The sequence below is a fragment of the Panthera leo genome, chromosome D1, assembly GCF_018350215.1.
Source record: "Panthera leo isolate Ple1 chromosome D1, P.leo_Ple1_pat1.1, whole genome shotgun sequence".
Lineage (NCBI taxonomy): Eukaryota > Metazoa > Chordata > Mammalia > Carnivora > Felidae > Panthera > Panthera leo.
The window spans coordinates 114957449-114976346 of record NC_056688.1 but is presented as its reverse complement, the minus strand read 5'-3'; the positions used below and the strand labels follow the sequence as shown (position 1 = coordinate 114976346).

Sequence of the window (18898 nt, the reverse complement as noted above, 5' to 3'; positions counted from 1 at the left end):
ATGACGCTCCGGCCCCGTTGCCATGGCGCCCAGGGCCCGCAACCCCGCCCCCGGAAGAACGACCGACCCCGAGTCGCAGCGAGCCCCCGGCGGCGGAGGGCGCCCAGGGCGGTGGCACACAGACCGACCCCTCAGGTGAGAGCCAAACACGCCTTTGGGCCCCGGGCCGCAGGCCTCGCTGTCTCCCCCGTGCCTTGGGGCAGACAGGCCGAGGAGCAGGCCCCAGGATGAAGCAGCAAAGCCAGTGGGGAACTCAGTGGTACCCCAGGTGTCAAATCTGGTCTTCCAGGCGCCCTGCGCAAAACCAATAGCCGGGCTCCCGCTCACCGGGATAGGAGGGGCCCCAAGCCCCGCCTCTGGGGAAGATCGGGAGGCAGGGACCCAGACTCTGCTCTGGGAGTTTCTATGGTGGAGACCCACAGGGGACCAGGCCCTGCCCTCAGAGCTCCTCCCGCTGTGGTGAAGGCCTGGAGGGCGGAGGGGACCCAGAGAGCTGATGAGCCAGACCAGGGACTGGCATTAGCCTGGGCTGTGGGGACAGACAGCCCCATGGGTTTCCAACCTGGGAGGCTTGTAGGGCTCGCAGAGTGGCAGGGCAGGGGCTGGGAGTAGAGAGCCATGAACAGCACAGACAGGTTCCAGCCAGTGCACGAACGTGAGGGGACAGTGTTTACAGGCCCTGCTCCTTGGACCCTGAGACCTTTGGGCTGGACCAGACCGATGCTCTGGGCCCCGTCAGGGGTAGGACCTCTGCTCACCTGCTGTCAGGCACAGAAGGAAGGAACAGTGGGCTTGGCCCTTAAGGCTGCCAAGGGCATCCTGGGGCTGCAGCCTGACCAGCCCATGCACTCCCATCTCCACAAGGCTGGCAGGCCTGGGAGTGGGGTGGCCGGCACGTTGCCAGGAGGCACAGTGGTGGGGTCCTCCTGCCAGGCTTAGGGCTTTTCACCAGCTAGAGAAAGGCAGGCAGCAGAGGGAACTTGAGGAAAGAAATCCTGGCTGGAAACCCCATGGCCTTTGCCTCCCTGGATCCTGGGTGTTTGTGTCACTTTCCAGGTGAGGTCACTGAGGCGCACAGAGCCAGGGCTCGGCAACCCCCCCAAGGCCTCTGTCAGAGCCCAGCTGGCCACCCTCCCTGCCCTAAGCATGGCGGAGAGGATGCGTCTTGAACGTCCACAGGGGCTGATAGATAAGAACAGTGGCTGGTGACTAGCGCAGAGCCCTGTACGTTGTGGATGCAGCGGGCAAGCATCCTGCCCGCACAGAGCCCGCGTTGTCTTGGGGTAAGGTGCTCACTCCTGTTTTTGTTGTAAACTCCTGTTTACAACAGGATGCGTTGTAAAACGCAGAGGACCGTAGAACGAGTCAGACTTACAAGGAGAGTAGATCCAGGAAGGAGAGGGGGGAATACAGGGGCAGGGGTCAGCGAGGCCTCAACCCGAGTTGGAGGGAGGCGGCCAGAACATCCCGGGCAGACTTCTGGCTCTACCCCAGAGACGATTCCCAGGTCCGGGGCTTGGCGGGTATCTGCATCTTTAAGGACCAGTGCCGGGCGAACCTCGTGCAGGTGGCTCAGGGACACACTGAACAACGCCTGTGGGGCCTGGGGCTGGGGGTACTCAGGAGGGACAGCATGCCAGGGAGCCCAGCCCATGAGGGACAGTCCACTGTGGCAGACCCGGGACCCCTTTTGGAAAGAGGATGCAGCCAGCCACCACCTGACTTCTTCAGCCCGTCCAGGTCCCTCATCAGGATGACTGAAAGCACCTGAGGGCCAGTCCCCACACTGGCAGCCCCATGCATCTCGGCACCTGCTCACTTCTGAGCCCCGTGACCTCCGTCCTGCCTGTCTCACATCCCCTGGGCACAGTGACCTGGCCAGGAGGCCAACCCACCTCTCTCCTGCAGGTGCCCCTTGGGGACACATACCGCCCCCTTGCCTGAATGTTTGACCCGTGGTGGAAAAAGGCAGCTGCCTCAGGTGAGGGGGCTCAGCGGGCACGGGGGGCGGGGAACGCCTGAGAGCCTAGTCCTGGGCCCCCATGCTTGGAGACCGTCGGGGGAGACGCACGGCACAGGGCCTGAGGCAATGGCTTGCTGCTGGTCACAGCTCACAGAGCAACCATGACCTGGGGCCAATGGCACCCCCCCCCCGGGTCCCACATCTCACAGCCTGCGTAGGGACCTCAGATAGGGGAGTCTAGAGCCAGTACCCCTCTTGTGGGCCCTGGAGGGTGACCTTCCTAGACCCCAGTGGGGTGTGAGCTAAGGCTGAGCAGGGGACTGGAGGGAGGGGGGGTGCGCAACGAGACCCCCCAGGTGGGGGGAAACTAAATGAGTGACGGCCCCCCAGAGCCGGACAGGGGGAGCCCCACAGGGGCTGGCTGTGCAGGGGTTTAAGCCAGGCTGCAGATCTGAGGGAGAGCAAAGGCTTGGCATCGTTGCCTTCTGCCCATCCCCAGCAGGTTGGATGCGGATGGACCAGGCCTGGGACAAAGCCCACGGGCCTTGGCCGAGCACAGCCGATATCCTGGTGCGGGAGCCGAGCTGGCAAGGCCCGCACAACCCCTGCCCGAAGAGCAAGGACCCGGGCAGCCATGGCGAGCAGTTGGTAGAGGAGTACCTGTCACCTGCCCGACTGGTGAGTGCCAAGGGCTTGGGGGCTCAGGCCGCAGGGCTCCGCGTGGGGCAGCATCCCAGGGCTGGTGTCCGGCCTGCCCTCGGTCCCCAGCCCTCTAGGCTTGCCTGGCTGACAGACGTCCTCAGCCCTGCTGTGTGACACAGGTGCTTGGTGACACAGATGTGCCCCAGCCATTCAGGACCCCAAAGGGAATGAGCCGGGCAGGAATCCCACAGGTATTTGCCTAGTACCCGCTGTGTGCTGGGCTCCAGGGACCCCTCTGTGAACCGCTCCATGAACCTGAGGAGCCCCTCGTTCAAGCGGCTGTCATCCCGGCAAGGGACAGGGTGGGGAGCCGTCAAAGTGCCCGGCACACAGCAGGTGCGAACCACCGGGGATAGACAGATAAAACACAAGCTCAGTAGGGGAGCCCGGGCGTCCGGGCCCAGCTGGTTAAGTGGGGGTCACTCCGGGGTCCCACCGACTGTGTCTGGGGCAGCTGCTGAAGGCTTTCTCCCACATCTGGGGCTGTCAGCCCCGCCCCTGTCCTGAGGCCCACCAGGACGGGGAGAGCCCTCGCGACTCCCGATTCCCGCCCAGCGACCCTTCTGGGCAGCTCTGCCCGTCACCCGCTGCTGGCCATGCCGAGGGGGCAGACCCCGCCAGCTGCAGGCACCGCCACACCCACCCTTGCGCAGGGTAAGAGGGTGAGAGGCTCACGGAGAGGGGTCCCTTGGAGACCCTGCCGTGACATACTCACCGACGTGCAGCAGAAGGAAACCTGGCTGCCCCAGGCCCCCACCTGCCTCCCCGGCCAACTCAGAGATCGCGGCGCGGGTGGGACTCGCCTGCCAGGCCCCTGTCCCCGCGCTCCACACGGGCTCCTCTGTGCGTGCAGCCCTCCAGCCACCCTGCGAGCCCAAGACTTCCCAGTGCCTTGGTCCAGCACGGAGCACTTCGGGACGGCCCCCCACCAGCTCCTCGACAGCCCACCCCGACAGGGCCCCAGGGGACAGAGACGGATTCACAGCTGCAGGCCACCTCCGTGCTGGCCAGCTCTGGGGTCCTGTGTCCCTTGGTGCCAGTGAGGTCTGGGTTCAGACACAGCGGGCGGGCGTGTTGGAGGGGGCCAGTGTGCACAGAGCTCGGGGTGGTGCTCCTGTCTCAGGCACGCCTAGGGCCACGGGGAGCCCGGGCTGCCCTGACACGACGGCCTGCCTCTCGGAGGGGACTCGGGCACCGGTCGACCTGGGCACAGGGCTGGAGCGTCCTCTGCTGGACAGAGCAGCTGGCTGGGAGCAGAGCAGGGGCAGGGAGGGCCGGGGAGGGCAGTGACCCTCCCCTCCCCCACGAGGACCTAGCCTCAGCACCCACCGAGCACCACACACCAGGCGCCGGGCCGGGGCCGACTGAGCGAGCCCGCCGCGAGCACCCTCAGGGCCTGGAAGTGAGCTCATGCCAGAGGCCGAGGAGACAGGACACAGGCTCTGGGCCAGGCGGCTGCAGTCCGGGTGCAGAAACCGCCCCCCCCCCCGCCCCCCGCCCAGCATCCGCGGAGCCACAGACACTCCCGGTGCTCAACGGAGTGTCTGTGTTTCATTTCCTTTCGTTTCGTGTTCCTTCTCGGCTGACAGTGCCCAACAGGGAGGATGTTTGCAGGGGTACGTATGGCCGCCGTGCCTTCCTCGGGTGGCCGGCGGGACACTCCCCAGGGGGCCCCGTCACACAGAAGGCTTCGTACAGCCTGGGATCCCCACAACCTCGGCCCCGGGCGGGGTGCGAACGTGCCACGAAGCTGTCTCCTCAGACCCACGTGGACGCCCACCTGAGACTGCTCCCGGGTGAATCTCGCTGACGCTCAGGCGCCCACCAGCAGTCCCCAACCCCTTGGCAGGGGGATCGCTGTATCCCGTGTGTCGTCTGTGGCCACATAACGCTGACCGTGAGCCTCCCAGACTCTGGCTCCAAAGACGGGCGTCTGTCCTGAGGCTGCCCTGCTCCCAGCCGCACCGCGGGCTCCCGCCGGGATCCAGGCTCAAGGGGCCACACGGGACCACCCTGCTCAGGGCCGACGCCGGGGGGAGCAGCGGGCGAACCCCACGTGCAAACTCGTGGGCTCCCTCTGCCAAGCCCAGCGTGGACGAGGCCACCTGCTCTGGGGTCTGTGTTGCCACCCGCCAGGGAATGGGCGCACCGTTCTAATTCAGAGGAGTGGCAGGCGTGAGCGGCGGCCTACCCACCCCCACATCCAGACCCTGCACACTCCCCGAGTCCCCACGCGCCCCGTCTCAGGCAAGTCCAATGTCCGGGGAGGAAACGTTTATACCGCACACATCCGAAGAAGGGCCTGTCCGTGAGACCCAGGCGAGCGTGAGGACCAGCGTGGCCCCCCAGCCAGCCTGCAGAGGGGGACACAACAGGCTACCTCGCCAGCCTCTCCCAGTTGAGAAGGGGGGGGGCCCTGGTCTGGTGGCACTGACCCCCACCCAACAAATGTCTGGGTGCCCTGTGCTGGGAACACGCATTGATTGGAGATCGTTCTGTCCCCGGTGTGGCTTCTGTCCATCCCGGGACCCCCTTCTCCGCCTGGCTCCTGGCTGGGGAAAGGGCCGCTGTTGCGGACGACCTCCGTGACCCCCAGTCCGGGCCGCGGCGGCCTGGTCGTCAGAGGCCCACAGCCCGTGTGCTTCGCCGTACGAATGAGTCTGGCCGACGCCAGGACCGAAAGCCGTACTTGCGATCGTGTCCGGACACGGTCCTCTCTTCAGACTCTGTCACTGCGAGCCGGGGCCTCTCCTGAGAGCCCGGGGCCTCTGCAGGTGCGGTGGGTGCCGGGCAAGCTGGCTTCGTCCCTGAGACTGGCTCACTGGGTCGTCCTACCTGCAAGCCCTTCTCAGCTTTCTCTCTTGCGGATTGGAAGCGAGAGGCCATTTTATTTTTCAGACCCACGGGCTCCAAACCTCCGGGGCCCCGTCCCCTCACTCTGGACAGCCCCCTGTCAGGGGCACTAAGGGGCTCAGCTCACCCCGCCCGCAGCGTGCCGGGGCCTCTCCACTCGACGTGACAAGCTCCTCGTGCACGTTTTCTGCCATCCAGGCTACCGCAGGAGACTGTCTCGCATGGCACAGGCGTCTGCCTTTTCAGACCCCCAACCCGGTCCCAAATCAGTCACGTTGTTTAGTCGTGTTGTCGTGCGGACTGCGGGAACCGTGCCTAGCTCCCGCGTTCTGTATGAATCCGCTATGGCTGCTGCGCTCCGTGACAAACAACACCCAGCCGCCGTGGGTGGGTCCAGGCATGCTCGTCCGCGGGTCCGGGGGGCTGTGGTTCAGCCACGCTCCGCAGGCCGGGCGCCGAGCTCCGACACGCTGGCTCTGTTCCCCGGGTCTCGTTCGGACACCGGCACCCTCAGGGCAGGCCCTTGTCTGCAGAGAGCCCCACCAGCCAAAGCCATCCCTGGCCGAGGTCAACACAGATGAGGCACGGGCATTTCTGCCCCCTGTTCCAGCCCCACAGCCAAAGGCAGAGACTGGGGAGGAGTGACCGCGGTCCAGGCCCCAGGGCTGACTCTTCGTCGATTTTTGCAGCGCGCCCTGGCCCAGGTAGATGACCTGCGACTGGTGGGCACGCTGGAGATGTGCGTCAGCACCCGTGAGAGCAGCCTGGGGAACTTCGGTGAGAGCCCCTCCCCGTCCACACCCCACCGCCGGCAAGGTCAGACTTCGTGAGCGTCCGTTCGCTGGAGGGCTCCCTGCCAGGCTTCGGTCTTTGGACCACCGCACCCCACGGGCCTGCCCTGCATCCCTCTTTCAGGGATCGGGGACTGTCTTGCAGGGTCAGTGCCCCGTTCTTGGAAGGAGTCCCGCTCAGAACCCTTTCCCTGGGGGCTTTAGGGTGCACAAGGACACTGGCTCGGGGGTTCCTGTGCTCTGGAACAGAGCCGCCAGTTGATGCAGGTTATGGTGTGGGGTGCCTGTGGCTGGATCTGGGATGTGGCTCAGGGAGAGGACCCAAGCTGTGGCGGCCCCGCCACACCAGTGGGGCGCCCCTCCTCCGCGTGGACTCCTGGAGTCCAGGGGCCTCTTGGCCTTCCGGACGGGCCCGTCTGCTCAGGTGTCCCCTGCCCCGTGTGAAGCACACAGCCGCGAGGTTGCCTCCAGGACTCGGAGCAGCCATCGATCAGGGGCCAAGGGGCACGGATGTCTCCGGAGGGTGCAGAGAGGTGAGTGAGGGGTAAGGCTTAGTCTCTGACCTCTCCCTCCTCTGGCCCCCAGGGGTGCACCTGCCCAACCTCAGCCAGCTGAAGCTGAACGGTAGCTGCCTGGGCTCCGTGAGGTGAGTACCTGCCCCGGGATCACGGCGGAGGGGGGGTCCCCACCGAGAGCCTCCTGGCGTCCCGCTGTCTCTGTGTCCGGGCCCTAATGCCCGCCCTCCAGCCCCACTCTGGGACATGTGGCACGCGTCACCCACCCCCAGTTTGTTGGAGGCACCTGCTGAGAGTGACACACACCACTCAGAGCCTGTAGTCAGCTTCAGGCTGGTCACACCAGGTCTCCAAGGACCCACCATGGGGTGCCCGGAAGATGCTCCCCATCTTTGGCAAAGAGTCCCCAACAAGCAAAGGGTCTCCGGTGGGTGCCCCAATACCACCCAAGCCTTCAGGGTTTCAGGCGTCCCTGCGGCGGGGCATGTAAAACGTAATGGCACGTGAGTCATCAACTTAAGAGACAAAATTCAAAAAACTAAAGACAGATTAACGTCCTTTGTTTACGTCATTGGCTGGAAAGAGCAAAGCTGAAGCAACATCAGACTGTTTTTGGTGTCGGAGCAAAATGGGTTTTACGTAGCCAGGGCCGGCCAGCGTGAGGCAGGGGGTGCGGTCAGAATTCTGGAAAATGATCCAGACGTTTTAAATGGGCTCTCAGCACCCAGTCATGTCTAGGTGAGTCCAGAAAGGTATTTATGAAGCAACCTCCTTTGAATGCTTTCTTGATTTTCCTTATTTATACTGTTATTTATCAAATAAAGGTCAGGTGCAGCCCCAAGGGCCAGAGCAGAGAACGGGCCTCAGGGGGCACAGAGGGCACCGTGTCTGCAGTGAGGGTCTAGAAAGTGGGGTTTCAGGAACGTGCCTTGAACGTGCGGCTAAGCAGTGTTCTGACAGAGAAATCCACAAAGACAAAAAATCCTGTTTACTCCTTCCTTGTTGAGGCTTCAGATTAGCTCAGCGAATAATGAAGTGTATAAAACTCATAAACGAAAGGATGAAAACTACAGAGAAGTGGAACGTATTATAAAATTAAGAAATATGATACATCATTTGTAGCAAAACAAAATAATTCAATTCCAAGAAAACAAAAAAAAAACCCAATTCCAAGAAAAATGATTAGATCATAAATTGCAAGAAAACACGTTCTGTCCCTTGATAACAACAGCGACAAGTGTAGCAAGTCTTTTAAGTTTTCTCTTCCTGAATCCTGAAACTGGGCCACATGAGGTTTGCAAATCTCCACGGGCTGAAAGTGGACAAGTTTGTGAAAGGAAGCTATCTAATTAAGCGTGGCAATCCAGTAAATTCATGTGCGGCTTAGCTGATAACAGCCAGACTAAGGGCATTAAAATCTCAGGCCGGGGTGGGGCGCCCAGGCTCAGTCAGAGGAGCGTGCGACCCTCGTTCTGGAGTCGTGAGTTCGAGCCCCACGTTGCGCGTAGAGATTACTTAAAAAAATAAAATCTCGGGCAGTATCTTAAGGGCTGGAAAATGATTTTGACGTAGCGTCTGTCCGTTCGTCGGCGGCCGAGAGAGAATTCAGCAGCTGAAATGTCGCGGGCGTGAAGGTGGATGTTCTTGACCACACGGGCTGAGCGTGGCTTAGACTCTGCGAGGCTCCTCAGCCCGCCGGCCCCCGCTGACCTCGCCTGTGGCCTGTGGCGGCCTTCGCTTCCGCAGAAACCCTTCGTTTTGACTCGGTCCGTCAATTCTGGCTGGTGATTTGGGTCTCATCCAGGAAGTCCGTCCACGCCCCCGAAGTCGCGGGATTATTCTGTCTCTCCTTTCGTTCACTCTTACGGTCTCTACCTGTGAGGTCGCCTTCAATGGCGGCATGAGATCGGGACCCAGTTTTAATTCCGGCCATACGGTGAGCCCCTTTTCCCGACACCGTCTCTCCAGCAACCCCCCACCTCCCTACAGACCACTCTGCCACTTATCGGGTCCTCGCGCAGATGTGGACGTGGGAGCTCTCGGCGGCGTCTGTCCGTCTGTCCTGCACCGGTGCCACGCTGCCTGTATTCCCAGGGCTGTGTGTTCACGTGTCCGTGTCCGACGGCCTCCTCGTCGCCTTCCTTTTCCCAAAACGACCGGGCTGCTCCCGAACGCTTCTCGCATTTGACCTTTACGATCTGTTTGTCGGGCGTTGCCCGCACGACTCTTTCCGAATTCTCTCTGCGACGAAGAAAGATTCACCTGCTACCTCGGGTTTATTTGTTACCCATACACGTTCACGGAGACGGATAGCTCTCCGCCCGCGTGCTCTTTTACGTTTTTAACGGAGTCTTTAAGCTTCCCCTCGGCAGGAAGTCTGTTATCAGATAGAAAGCCTTCCGCCGCAAGTCACGGGCCGCTGTATCCCCCAGCGCGCACCTGGGCCGAGCCCGTTCCAGGCCACGGAGGAGGCGGCAGTGACCGGCACGCACGGGGCCCCGAGCAGCAGAGATGTAGTCTTTCCCGGTTAGGCAGAGCAGAAGTCGAGGCGAAGGTGGACGCCTCTGGCTCCTTCTGGCGCTGCGAGGGAGGAGCCTTTCGTTCCGCTCCGCTGGGGGGGGGGGGGGGGCGCAGCTTGCTGGCCGTCTTCGGCGCCTCCGCCCCGTCTCTGCCCCCACGTTCACACGGCATCCTCCCTGTGTCCCCACCTGCGTCCCCACGTCCCCTTTTCATAAGGACACCAGACGAGATTAGCGCCCACCCCGCTCCGCGGGGAGCTCGTCTTAATAATTACACGTGCTACAACGCCTTCTCCAAACAGGGTCGCATCCTGAGGTGCTGGCGGTTAGGACTTTGACTTACGTGTTGCTGGGAGGGGGGACACCCTTCATCCTGTAACGGGCAACGTGCCCTCCTGCGTCTGATAGTAAGAACAAGCAGGTTCCCAGCGTCCCTCCTGCGTTTCTCTGTGCAGAACCGCGTCCTGTCACACTCTCCGGCACCAGCCGCCAGGAACGGAATGTCATCGTGAACGGAGGCGGCGTGAGCTCAGCCAGGAGCCACCCCTCCCGTCCCCACTGCTGCTTGGGACAGGGCAGGACATCAGCCTCCCTGAGACCAGAACTAAACGCCCACATGTTTACGGGATTTTTACAATCACGAATGGGGCTCCGTCTCTCTTGTATTTTCTGGCTGGTTACTATAAACGTCGAGAACTACGCTGATGTAGCGTAGATTTCTTTTCCATCAGTACAGCACTACCGACTTTCATACGTGGGTCTTGTCTCTGGCAACCTCGTGTCTTGATTTTCGACAGAGCAAAACTGCCAAGCTCTCCTAGAACCCCAGTAATTTGTTAATTCGGTCGGGGTTTCTGTCTTGAAGATAGAAAGACCAGCAACTTTCCCTTCTAGCCCACACGCTTCTTCGTCTCACCCCGTAGCTTCGGCGGGCCCGTCCCCCGGCACGACGTGAAATACGAGCAAAGACGGCGGCGGGCACGCTTGGTTTCTGTCTGTCTGAACGGGCGCGTGTCTCAGTTTCTCTGCGTCTGTCCACACGATCACGAAACGATACTCCTGGACCCCATCGGCGGTGGTGATCCTTCCCTGTGCATCTGTGGTGGGACTACTGGGCCACGCTGAGTTAACATCACTGTGACTTTGAATTCTATTTGCTCGGCAGTCTTCCTGTCCGTGCTCACGAGGGCCAGCCCTTCACCTGCCCTGTTCTTCCCTGGTTCTGGGATCAGGGGTTGACGCCTACGTTGCCTCCCCCTTTAACTGTCCTTTTCGACCGCTCTATTTTTTAAACTTCTTGTGTACAAAACTGTTGTGGAAGATCGACATTGTCGACTCCTTGGTGGCTAATTAGAACTTACTTTTAAAACCGGTAGGGGCGTCCGGGTGGCTCTGTCGGCTGAGTGTCCGACTCTTGCTTTTGACTCCGGTCACGATCCCAGGGCCGTGGGATCCAGCCCGTTGGGATCCTGACAGCACAGAGCCTGCTTGGGTTTCTCTCTCTCTCTCTCTCTCTCTCTCTCTCTCTCTCTCTCTCTCCCTCTCTCCTCCCCCCTCTCTGCCCCTCCCCTGCTCTCTTTCTCTCTTCCTCTCTCAAAACAAATCGACAAACATTTTTGAATTAATTAACGAAAACCAGTCCAGGTCTGAGGACTGCGAGGGTTGGGGGATGACCGTCACCACTTAATTTCTTTAACCGAGTTTCGTATTTCCTTGCGTGCCCGCTTTATCTAGGTTTTCAAAAATGTTGGCCTATATTTTGTTTACAGTGTCTTCTGTTTTTTGGCCACTGCTGCGCTGGCTGTAATTCTTCCTCCTTTGAAACGCTGTGTATTTGTTTGCATTGTCTCCTCACCTTCGCTTCACGGGAGGTCGTCCGGTAACTTTTGGCAGAGTCGGCTCTCGGCTCCGTTGGTTTTCCGTACAGTCTGGTTGTTACTCGTCTCGCCTCCATCTTTATTCTGTCTTCACTTCTTGTTCTTTTTGAAACGTGCTGTTGTCCTCTTTCCAGCTCCTTGAGCTAGATGCGTGGCTCTGTTGTTGCGATCCTTCTGGTTTTCTGAGGAACACACTTGAAGATGCAGCTCTGTCTTCCTGGACAGCGTTAGGCATGGTTCCACAAACTCCGCGTGCTTTGCTCTTTGTCATTAGTTCCAAATATTCGGTAATCTTCCTAGTGAATCTGAGATGAGGCAAAATCTGCTAGTTATTCCCCCGTACCCACTCTTCTGTGACAGTGGAACTCCCCGCTTTCAGCTGGGCACGTAGCCACCTAGCCCACCCCGCAGCCCGCTCTGGCCGTGCCCCTCGGGTCTGAACCACAGGTCACAAGCAGACTCTGAAAAGAAATGGAATGGAACAATAATACCATCTCAGAAATGAAGACACACTCCAAAGAGATCCCACAGGAAACCCAGCACAACGTGCCGCGTGGAGAACAGGAACGGTCAAAACGACCACACCTGTCCGTAAATGGCGTCTGGACGGACCACAAGGATGGAGGGCAGGCGGAGGGTCTGCTGGGCACGTAACTGTAATCGCTTCAGAAGGAAACCGAAATGATGGAACAGAACAAATAGTTAAAGTTTAAAGAAAACTTGTGAGGGGCGCCTGGGTGGCTCAGTCGGTTGAGTGTCCGGCTTCAGCTCAGGTCACGATCTCACGGTTCGTGGGTTCGAGCCCCGCGTCGGGCTCTGTGCCAACAGCCTGGAGCCTGCTTTGGATTCCGTGTCTCCCTCTCTCTCTCTCATTCTCTGTCTCTCTCTCTCAAAAATAAATAAAAGTAAAAAAAATTGTTTTAAAAAAAGAAAACTTGTGAGACACAAAAGAGGACTTTCAACCACACGTTGAAGGGAAAAATCGAAGGTGGCCAGCTAACACTGGAACACACCCTAACGAAGTTACCGGACGTGAAGATGAAATCTGGAGGCGGTCAAGGAAAGGCATCACCTCCTCCTTGAAGGTGAACCAGTCATGTGGTTTCCCTCGGGCCTCTCTACAGAAACACTCAAGGCCAGGAGATGGGGTGACGCCCACATGCCCAGTGGAAAGAAAGCAGGAACGGGAATTCCACGCCCAGCCAATGCTTCGGATTAAGTTACAGATCAAGGAAAATAGTTTGATTGGCCCCTCTCGAAGAAGTCACTAGACACAGACCTCAGCCAATTAAGAGATGATGGGAAGATACACTGGCTGCAGCGGACTGGGGGTGAACGCGGAGACCCCGTAACGGGAGCGAAGTTCACAAAGGTGACGTGAAGGTTGGGGGGACGGCAGCCAGGTGAGGCTGTGGGTCAGACGTCATCATGGTGGGGGGAGGGGGCATGTGCACTGGAAGGTCTGAGGAAGTCACCAAGCCGTGCAGAAAAGCCATCGGATGTCACAGGGCTGGGAGGAGGACACAGGAACAGGAACAGCTAAGCAGGGAGAAGGGCAGACGCCAAGTCCCGAGGCGAGAAAACGCAGGGGTGCGCTTTCAGGAGCACAGGAGTCACGCTGCAGCGACTGGTCCCCACCCTCACCCCAGGCCCCGGCAGGGAAGCCCCCCAACGTCAAAGTCCCGGCAATGCAGCTCTTCTAAGCAGCATTTCAGGCCCTCGCCCCCAATTCGAATGCCCAAGAAGCTATTAATGGTACAACGAGAAATATTAGGGTGCCTGCAACACGACACGGAAAAGTCCCGGGGGAGACTAGGCAATAGAGGGAGGAGAGTAAAACCCCCAAACTTCAGCAGATACTGCGAGAGACACGGAAGATGTGGCTTCTTGGCATCTTCAAAACAAGAATAGCATGCTACGAAAAAAGAGCAGAGGACAATGAGGGGCACTTAAGAGTCAGACATGGCGGCCAACATAAAAACGTCAGTAGCAATGTTGGAAAATGAGCAAATCTCCCAGAAAGCAGAAGACAAGGCAGAGAGATGGAAACGGGAGAGAAGATAAGAAAACGAGGGTCATCCTCAGACAACCGAGGAAGGACTGGTAGAGCTCCAGATGTGAGAACGGGGAACACGGAGAGAGAAATACAAAAGAAATGCCATCAAGAACCTCCCCGAACCCGATGAAAGGATACACCCTGTCAGGGGGCACCCAGGAATGAAGGGCCCCTGCAGGCAACAGTGGGCCCAGAGAGCCCCGGCGTTGTTCTAAGATGAGGCAGCACCGGCCTGCCCATCTGCAGGGGAGTGGCGGCAGAGGGAGGGCGATGGGCCAAGACAAGGCTTGGGCAGGGGACGGCCCGGGGCAGGGGTGGGGGAGGTCTTGCAGGCACAGCTGGCTGGCAGAGGGGGTGTAACTTGGGGCAGCCAGCCACAAGCACGGCCCAGAAAGGGAGTGGGGCTGATCCCACCGGGGCAGGGCCGCCTTGCCCAACCCTCCCTCCCCGCTGCACCAGATGGTGGGTGGGTGCGGCTCAGCCAAATAACCCCGCCGCCAGACCCAGCCCTGGGCGGGGGCAGGAGGAAGTGGCTTCTGCCGGTGCCCAGACCCGGGAGGCTGCAGCAAGGAGGGAAGGCAGGGAGGCAGAGGGCTCCGGGGCCCTTTCCTCAGCCTGGAGGCTGCCACGCACCAGCCACAGGTCATGGGCAGCCCTGCACCTGGAGAGAGCCAGATGCGGGTGGTGGATGGGCTCACGGCATAGCACAGGGCCTTCGTGGACGCACACGTGGCCCTCCAGCCCAGGACGGCGCTGACCAGCCGACCCTGCCCTCCACAGAGACCTGGGCACCTCCCTGGGCCGCTTGCGGGTGCTGTGGCTGGCCCGCTGCGGCCTGACCGACCTGGATGGCATTGGCTGCTTCCCGGCCCTGAAGGTGGGTCTGTGGTGCCCCGGGGCTGGGGAGAGGGTGCCGGCCAAGCCCTGGCTGAGGCCCCCTGCTGTCCCAGGAGCTCTACGTCTCCTACAACAACATCTCAGACCTGAGCCCGCTGTGCCTGCTGGAGCAGCTGGAGGTCCTGGACCTGGAGGGTAACGGTGTGGAGGTCCTGGAGCAGGTGCGTTACCTGCAGCTGTGCCCGAGGCTGGCCACGCTCACCCTGGAGGGCAACCTGGTGTGCCTGCGGCCAGGGCCCAGCCCCTCCAACGAGGTGCGTCCGGTGGGCGCCCGGGGAAGCACGGGCCCGGGATGGGGAGACACTCTTGGCCCTCCCACGGCCCCAGGGGCCTCTCCGCCCACCTGGACGCCGGTCATGTCCAGGCAGGGCGGCGGGATCGTCCCCAGGCGCGTCCCCCAGGCACAGTCCCCCCGCGCCCTGTGACTCGTTCACCGGGAACTCATTCTCTGGTATCGCCGGAGACCTTCTAGGCCAGGACCGGACCCCACGGGGCCACGCGCACGCAGGCCCCCAGCCCACGCACAGACCCCCGTGAGGCCCACGCACACACCACATGGAACCACGCGTGTCCGGTACGGTCTGCACATGGAATCACACACGCACACTCACACACAGCCCCGTGCACGCCCGGTCCAGAGCCCCCGTCATCTCCCGCAGGACTGTGCACACCCCACACGGCTGCCCACACCCCCGCACTGCCCGTGCCCAGAGCGCACTCTTCCTGCCCTGCTAGCCTCCACGGGGTGGTGGTGCCCAGCTAGGCCACAGCTCTGGGCTCAGGGGAGCTCCACAGGCCAGAGGACACCACTGGACCTTGGCTGTGAGCCTAGAGGGTGAGTTCACGTGCCGGGGCGGGGGGAGCCCAGGGTCCCCGCAGTCCCTGGTGGCCAAGAGTGACCCAGGCCGGCACCCACAGGAAGGTCTGGAGGAATCGGCCACGGGAGGGGCCCGCTAGACCCAGGCCCGCCGCGCCCTCCGTCCTGCAGGTGCCCCCCGGCTACAACTATCGGGCAGAGGTGAGGAAGCTCGTCCCACAGCTGCGGGTCCTGGATGAGGTGCCAGCCACACACACGGCCGTGCCGGCCCCCCGGGAGCTGCACCAGGACTGGCTCATGGTGAAGGAGGCCATCAAGGAGGGCAGTGTCTCCGAAGGCCTGTTCCCCGGGCTGGGTATGGCGGCCACTCCCCTGCCCTCTGGCAAGGGCTGCCCTGCCCCGCCTGGAGACCTTACCGGCTGGAGCCCCAGAAGATGCCCCCTCCCCGCCGCCCCCAGGAAGAGAGCTCTGCACCCCCCCAGCACTCCCCCAGGCCTTTCAGAGATGAGCAGCCATATTTCACATCCCTTCTCAGCCTTGACTTTCTGTCCCCAGAGCCCCGCATACCTGCCCCCAGGCCAGGATAACCTCCCTGTGAGCAGAGCAGCGCCTGGTGGGGTGTGGGCCTGCAGACACACAGACACATGTTAGGGGGCGGGGGTCCCTGGCCTGTGGACAGTGTCACGGGCTGGCTGGCTGGCGTGTGCTTCCGTGACCTCTGACTCTGACCCTCGGGTAGATCGTCCCCACGGAGCCCCCATCCGGACACTCGGCTCCCAGCTCTCCTTGCCTGAGACCCAGCCACGGGCCCCCAGGCCACGGCCCCTCTCCCTACTGGTCACTGGGGGTCCCCTGCCGGGAGGCCTGCTTCTCAAGGACCCAGCTCCACAGGACGACACCAGTAACCTCACCCACGGTAACTACCCACCTCTGCACAAAGCTGACCCCGCAGCCCCTCAGCCCCAGAACAGACCCAGCCACCCCTCTTCTTCAGGTGCTAGCCGAGTCCTCTGCGGAAACCCCACCAAAGGCCTGCGGGAGCGTCGACACCAGTGCCAGGTGTGGCTTGTCACCCCCAAGTGGGTCACAACTGCAGTGCTACCACAGGGGACCCGTGTGCTGGCCTGGCAATGCCCTGGCCTACAGTCACTGCTGGCCAGAGGTCCCAGCCTCCCCAACACCCTGCACAGCCAGATGAGTCCTGCCTTCAGGGTGCCCCCCACCTAGCCCCCTTGAAGGCTGTGCCCCCAAACCAGCCCCTTCTCTCCTCAGGCCTGGACACCCCCGGAGCAGCTGGCCCCACAGGAGGACCTGGCTGCCAGTGCCTCCACCCCAGGGCCTGACCCTGCAGACAGCAGTGACCTCCTGGCCTTGGCTAGGCTCCAGGCCCAGAGGGAGCTGCGCCTTCGGTGGGTGCCCCTCCCCCTCCCAGCCCCCAGCCCTACCACTGCATGTCCTGGTTTGGTGGGAGGTCATGGCAGGGGAGGGGGGGGGCTGCCTAGGTACCCCGGATGGCTGGGGCGGCTGGCCGTGGGAGCCTGAGGCTGGGGGACCACCCCAGAGCACATTCGTTTGGGAACGGCCCTAAGGGCAGGGCTGCACCCCCTCCCCCCTCTAGTCCCCTCCCCAGTAGGTACCTGGAGTCCCAGCAGGAAGGTGCCACAGCCCCCTGGGGCCCACGGGGGGCGCCCGAAGAACAAGAGGACAAATCTAAGCCCAGGACTCCCTCTGGCCCCCAATGTCTGGTCCCAGGTACTGAGAGTGACCCCACTCACTGCCCCAGACCAGCATTCATCGGCTTGGGTCCCCTTCCTCAGCTGGACTCTGAGAGGGGCTGTAACGGGGAGGGCCTCTCCTGATGGTGGGGACTTAGAGTCAAGGGTTCTAATCCCAAGTCCTCCTCCCCTAAGCGCTCGGGATAATAATGCCCCAAGGGCTGGACAAAAGGGGGTATGAGCAGGGGCTCTGGACTGAAAGAGAGGGCAGGGTGGCAATGAGTGGCCAGGACAGTCCCACTGGGCAGGGAGCAGGGCACAGGCCAAAGGAGGGGAGAGGCCGCCAAATGGGCCAGGGGACTGAGGTGGGGAGGGTGCTGCCCTTACCCTGCACACAGGGCCTGTGCTGGGCCCAGGACGCGAGTGTCCTGCATGGAACAAACATGGGGGGGGGGGGGCGCTGTAGAGACCCTCACGCAGCAGGGCCCAGGGAGGCTTCCTGGAGGAAGGGTCTGAACTGACGCGTAGAACTGAGGGGGCAAGCCTGGGAAGGGGGCATTGTAAGCAGGGGCAGCAAGTACATAGGCCATAGGCGCTTTTTTTTTAATTTGATTTTTTATTTTTTAAAATTTACATCCAAATTAGTTAGCATATAGTGCAACAATGATTCCTTAGTGCCCCTCCCCCTTTAGCCCATCCCCCCTCCCACAACCCCTCCGGTAACCCTCTGTTCTCCATATTTAAGAGTCTCTTCTGTTTGGTCCCCCTCCCTGTTTTTATATTATTTTTGTTTCCCTTCATAGGCCATAGGCTTAAAGGTTGGCTGAATGACCCTCCTGTGGGTTGGGGAGTCAAAAGGGCCAGGATGGAAGAGGGACAGGACAGGCAAAGCCTGTGCCCTTCCTTGCATGGGCTTGTGCCTGGGCTGTTGGGGGTGGGGGTGGGGGGCAGACAGAGGACAGGCAGGGCAGCCAGCGGGAGTGGTAACAGACAGTGGGGACCCAGGGACAGAAGGGTACCAGGGCCTCCCACTCCAGGCCAGGTCCAGGGAAGCACTCAGTGGTCGCGGCCACACCTCCCAGTCTGCCCTGAGGGGGGTGCCAGGGCCTCACTCTATAGCGGAGTGTTAGGAACTGGCCCAGGGCCACTCTTGGTGCTGCGACTCAGTGACCCAAAGCCAGAGCTCAGACTTTGTGGCCTCTGCATGCCCAGAAGTGGGTGTGGCCCCAGCAACGGTCAGAAGTCACAAGGCCACAGAGCCACAGCCTCCCAGGGGAGCACAGGAAGTGGAGAAGAGGGGTGCCGCTGTGAGGGGGTGAAGGGCTGGGGGAGGGGTCCCAGGGGACACTGCCACCTTGCTGTGGTGGCCCTCGCCCCATCTACTGATCCCTGTGGGGACGCTTGTCTGACAAGCTCTCTTTCCTTGTTTTCCAGAGTCTTCTAGGACCTCAGGCTGTAACCTGATCCCCTCTCCCCCTAAGTTCCCCTTGCCATCTGATTCCAGCAACACCTTCTGGGGGTCCACAGACCTGCAGTTCAGGAGGCGTAGGCTCAGAGCCCTAGGCAGCTTGAGGCCTGGCCCGGGTCAGGGGCTAGCTGCGGTGACAGCTCTAAGAGGCCTGGAGGTGGCCTCGGGGCCGAACCCTCGAGCCCAAGGATGTCCCAGCCCAAAGCCAGCCCTGGACCCAGCAGCCAGACCTCCCCGGCCTCCGGTGCGTGCAGCACCTGAACCCTATCACCCCAGCCCAATCCCACCCCTAGTGTAACCCCCCACCCGCTGCCAAGCTGGCCTGGACTGTGGGCCAAGGAGCCCCAGTGTGGTCGTGGGAGCCCCATGTGAACTCTGGCCTCATGGAACCCAGAGCATCTTGGAGAGTGTGTTGGGGGCGGGAAATAGGCTTGACATAAGAGGGACCCTTCTTGGTGGAGGGGAGTGGGGGGGTTGGGACTGCCAGGGGTGGACACAAGGAAGAGCCCGGGATAGGAGAGCCCAGTTCCCCACCGCTGGCCCCGCTGCCCACTCCTTCCATGGGGCCCGGCCTTCCCAGGAGGAGTGGTCAGAGCGGCGAACCCGGAGGACACAGGCTGGGCCCAGGCTGAGGTGGCCGGAGTGCAGCCAGGCCCCCCTCGCCCCCCGACCCTGGGGGATTTGTGCGGGTCCTCGCCCACGCAGGGACAGGGCAGCCAGTGCCC

General features: G+C 61.6%; 1 protein-coding gene across 5 annotated transcripts; it reads left to right on the top strand.

The window, feature by feature from the left end:
• The first annotated feature begins 42 nt into the window (after positions 1 to 42).
• Positions 43 to 18884, top strand: LRRC56 (leucine rich repeat containing 56). Of its 5 annotated transcripts, none has more exons than XM_042904742.1 (14): positions 43 to 135; positions 1909 to 1981; positions 2463 to 2641; positions 6208 to 6295; positions 6895 to 6955; positions 14057 to 14153; positions 14227 to 14334; positions 14833 to 15008; positions 15092 to 15345; positions 15730 to 15906; positions 15985 to 16049; positions 16263 to 16399; positions 16609 to 16742; positions 18140 to 18884. In XM_042904742.1, exons 2-14 carry the CDS (start codon positions 1945 to 1947, stop codon positions 18469 to 18471), a joined length of 1845 nt encoding a protein of 614 aa, XP_042760676.1. In that variant the 5' UTR covers positions 43 to 135; positions 1909 to 1944; the 3' UTR covers positions 18472 to 18884. The 5 variants fall into 5 exon arrangements, with proteins under 5 accessions (XP_042760676.1, XP_042760675.1, XP_042760678.1 ...); XM_042904741.1 differs by having other exon boundaries at positions 14227 to 14427; XM_042904744.1 differs by lacking the exon at positions 14833 to 15008 and having other exon boundaries at positions 15162 to 15345.
• Positions 18885 to 18898: the final 14 nt, after the last annotated feature.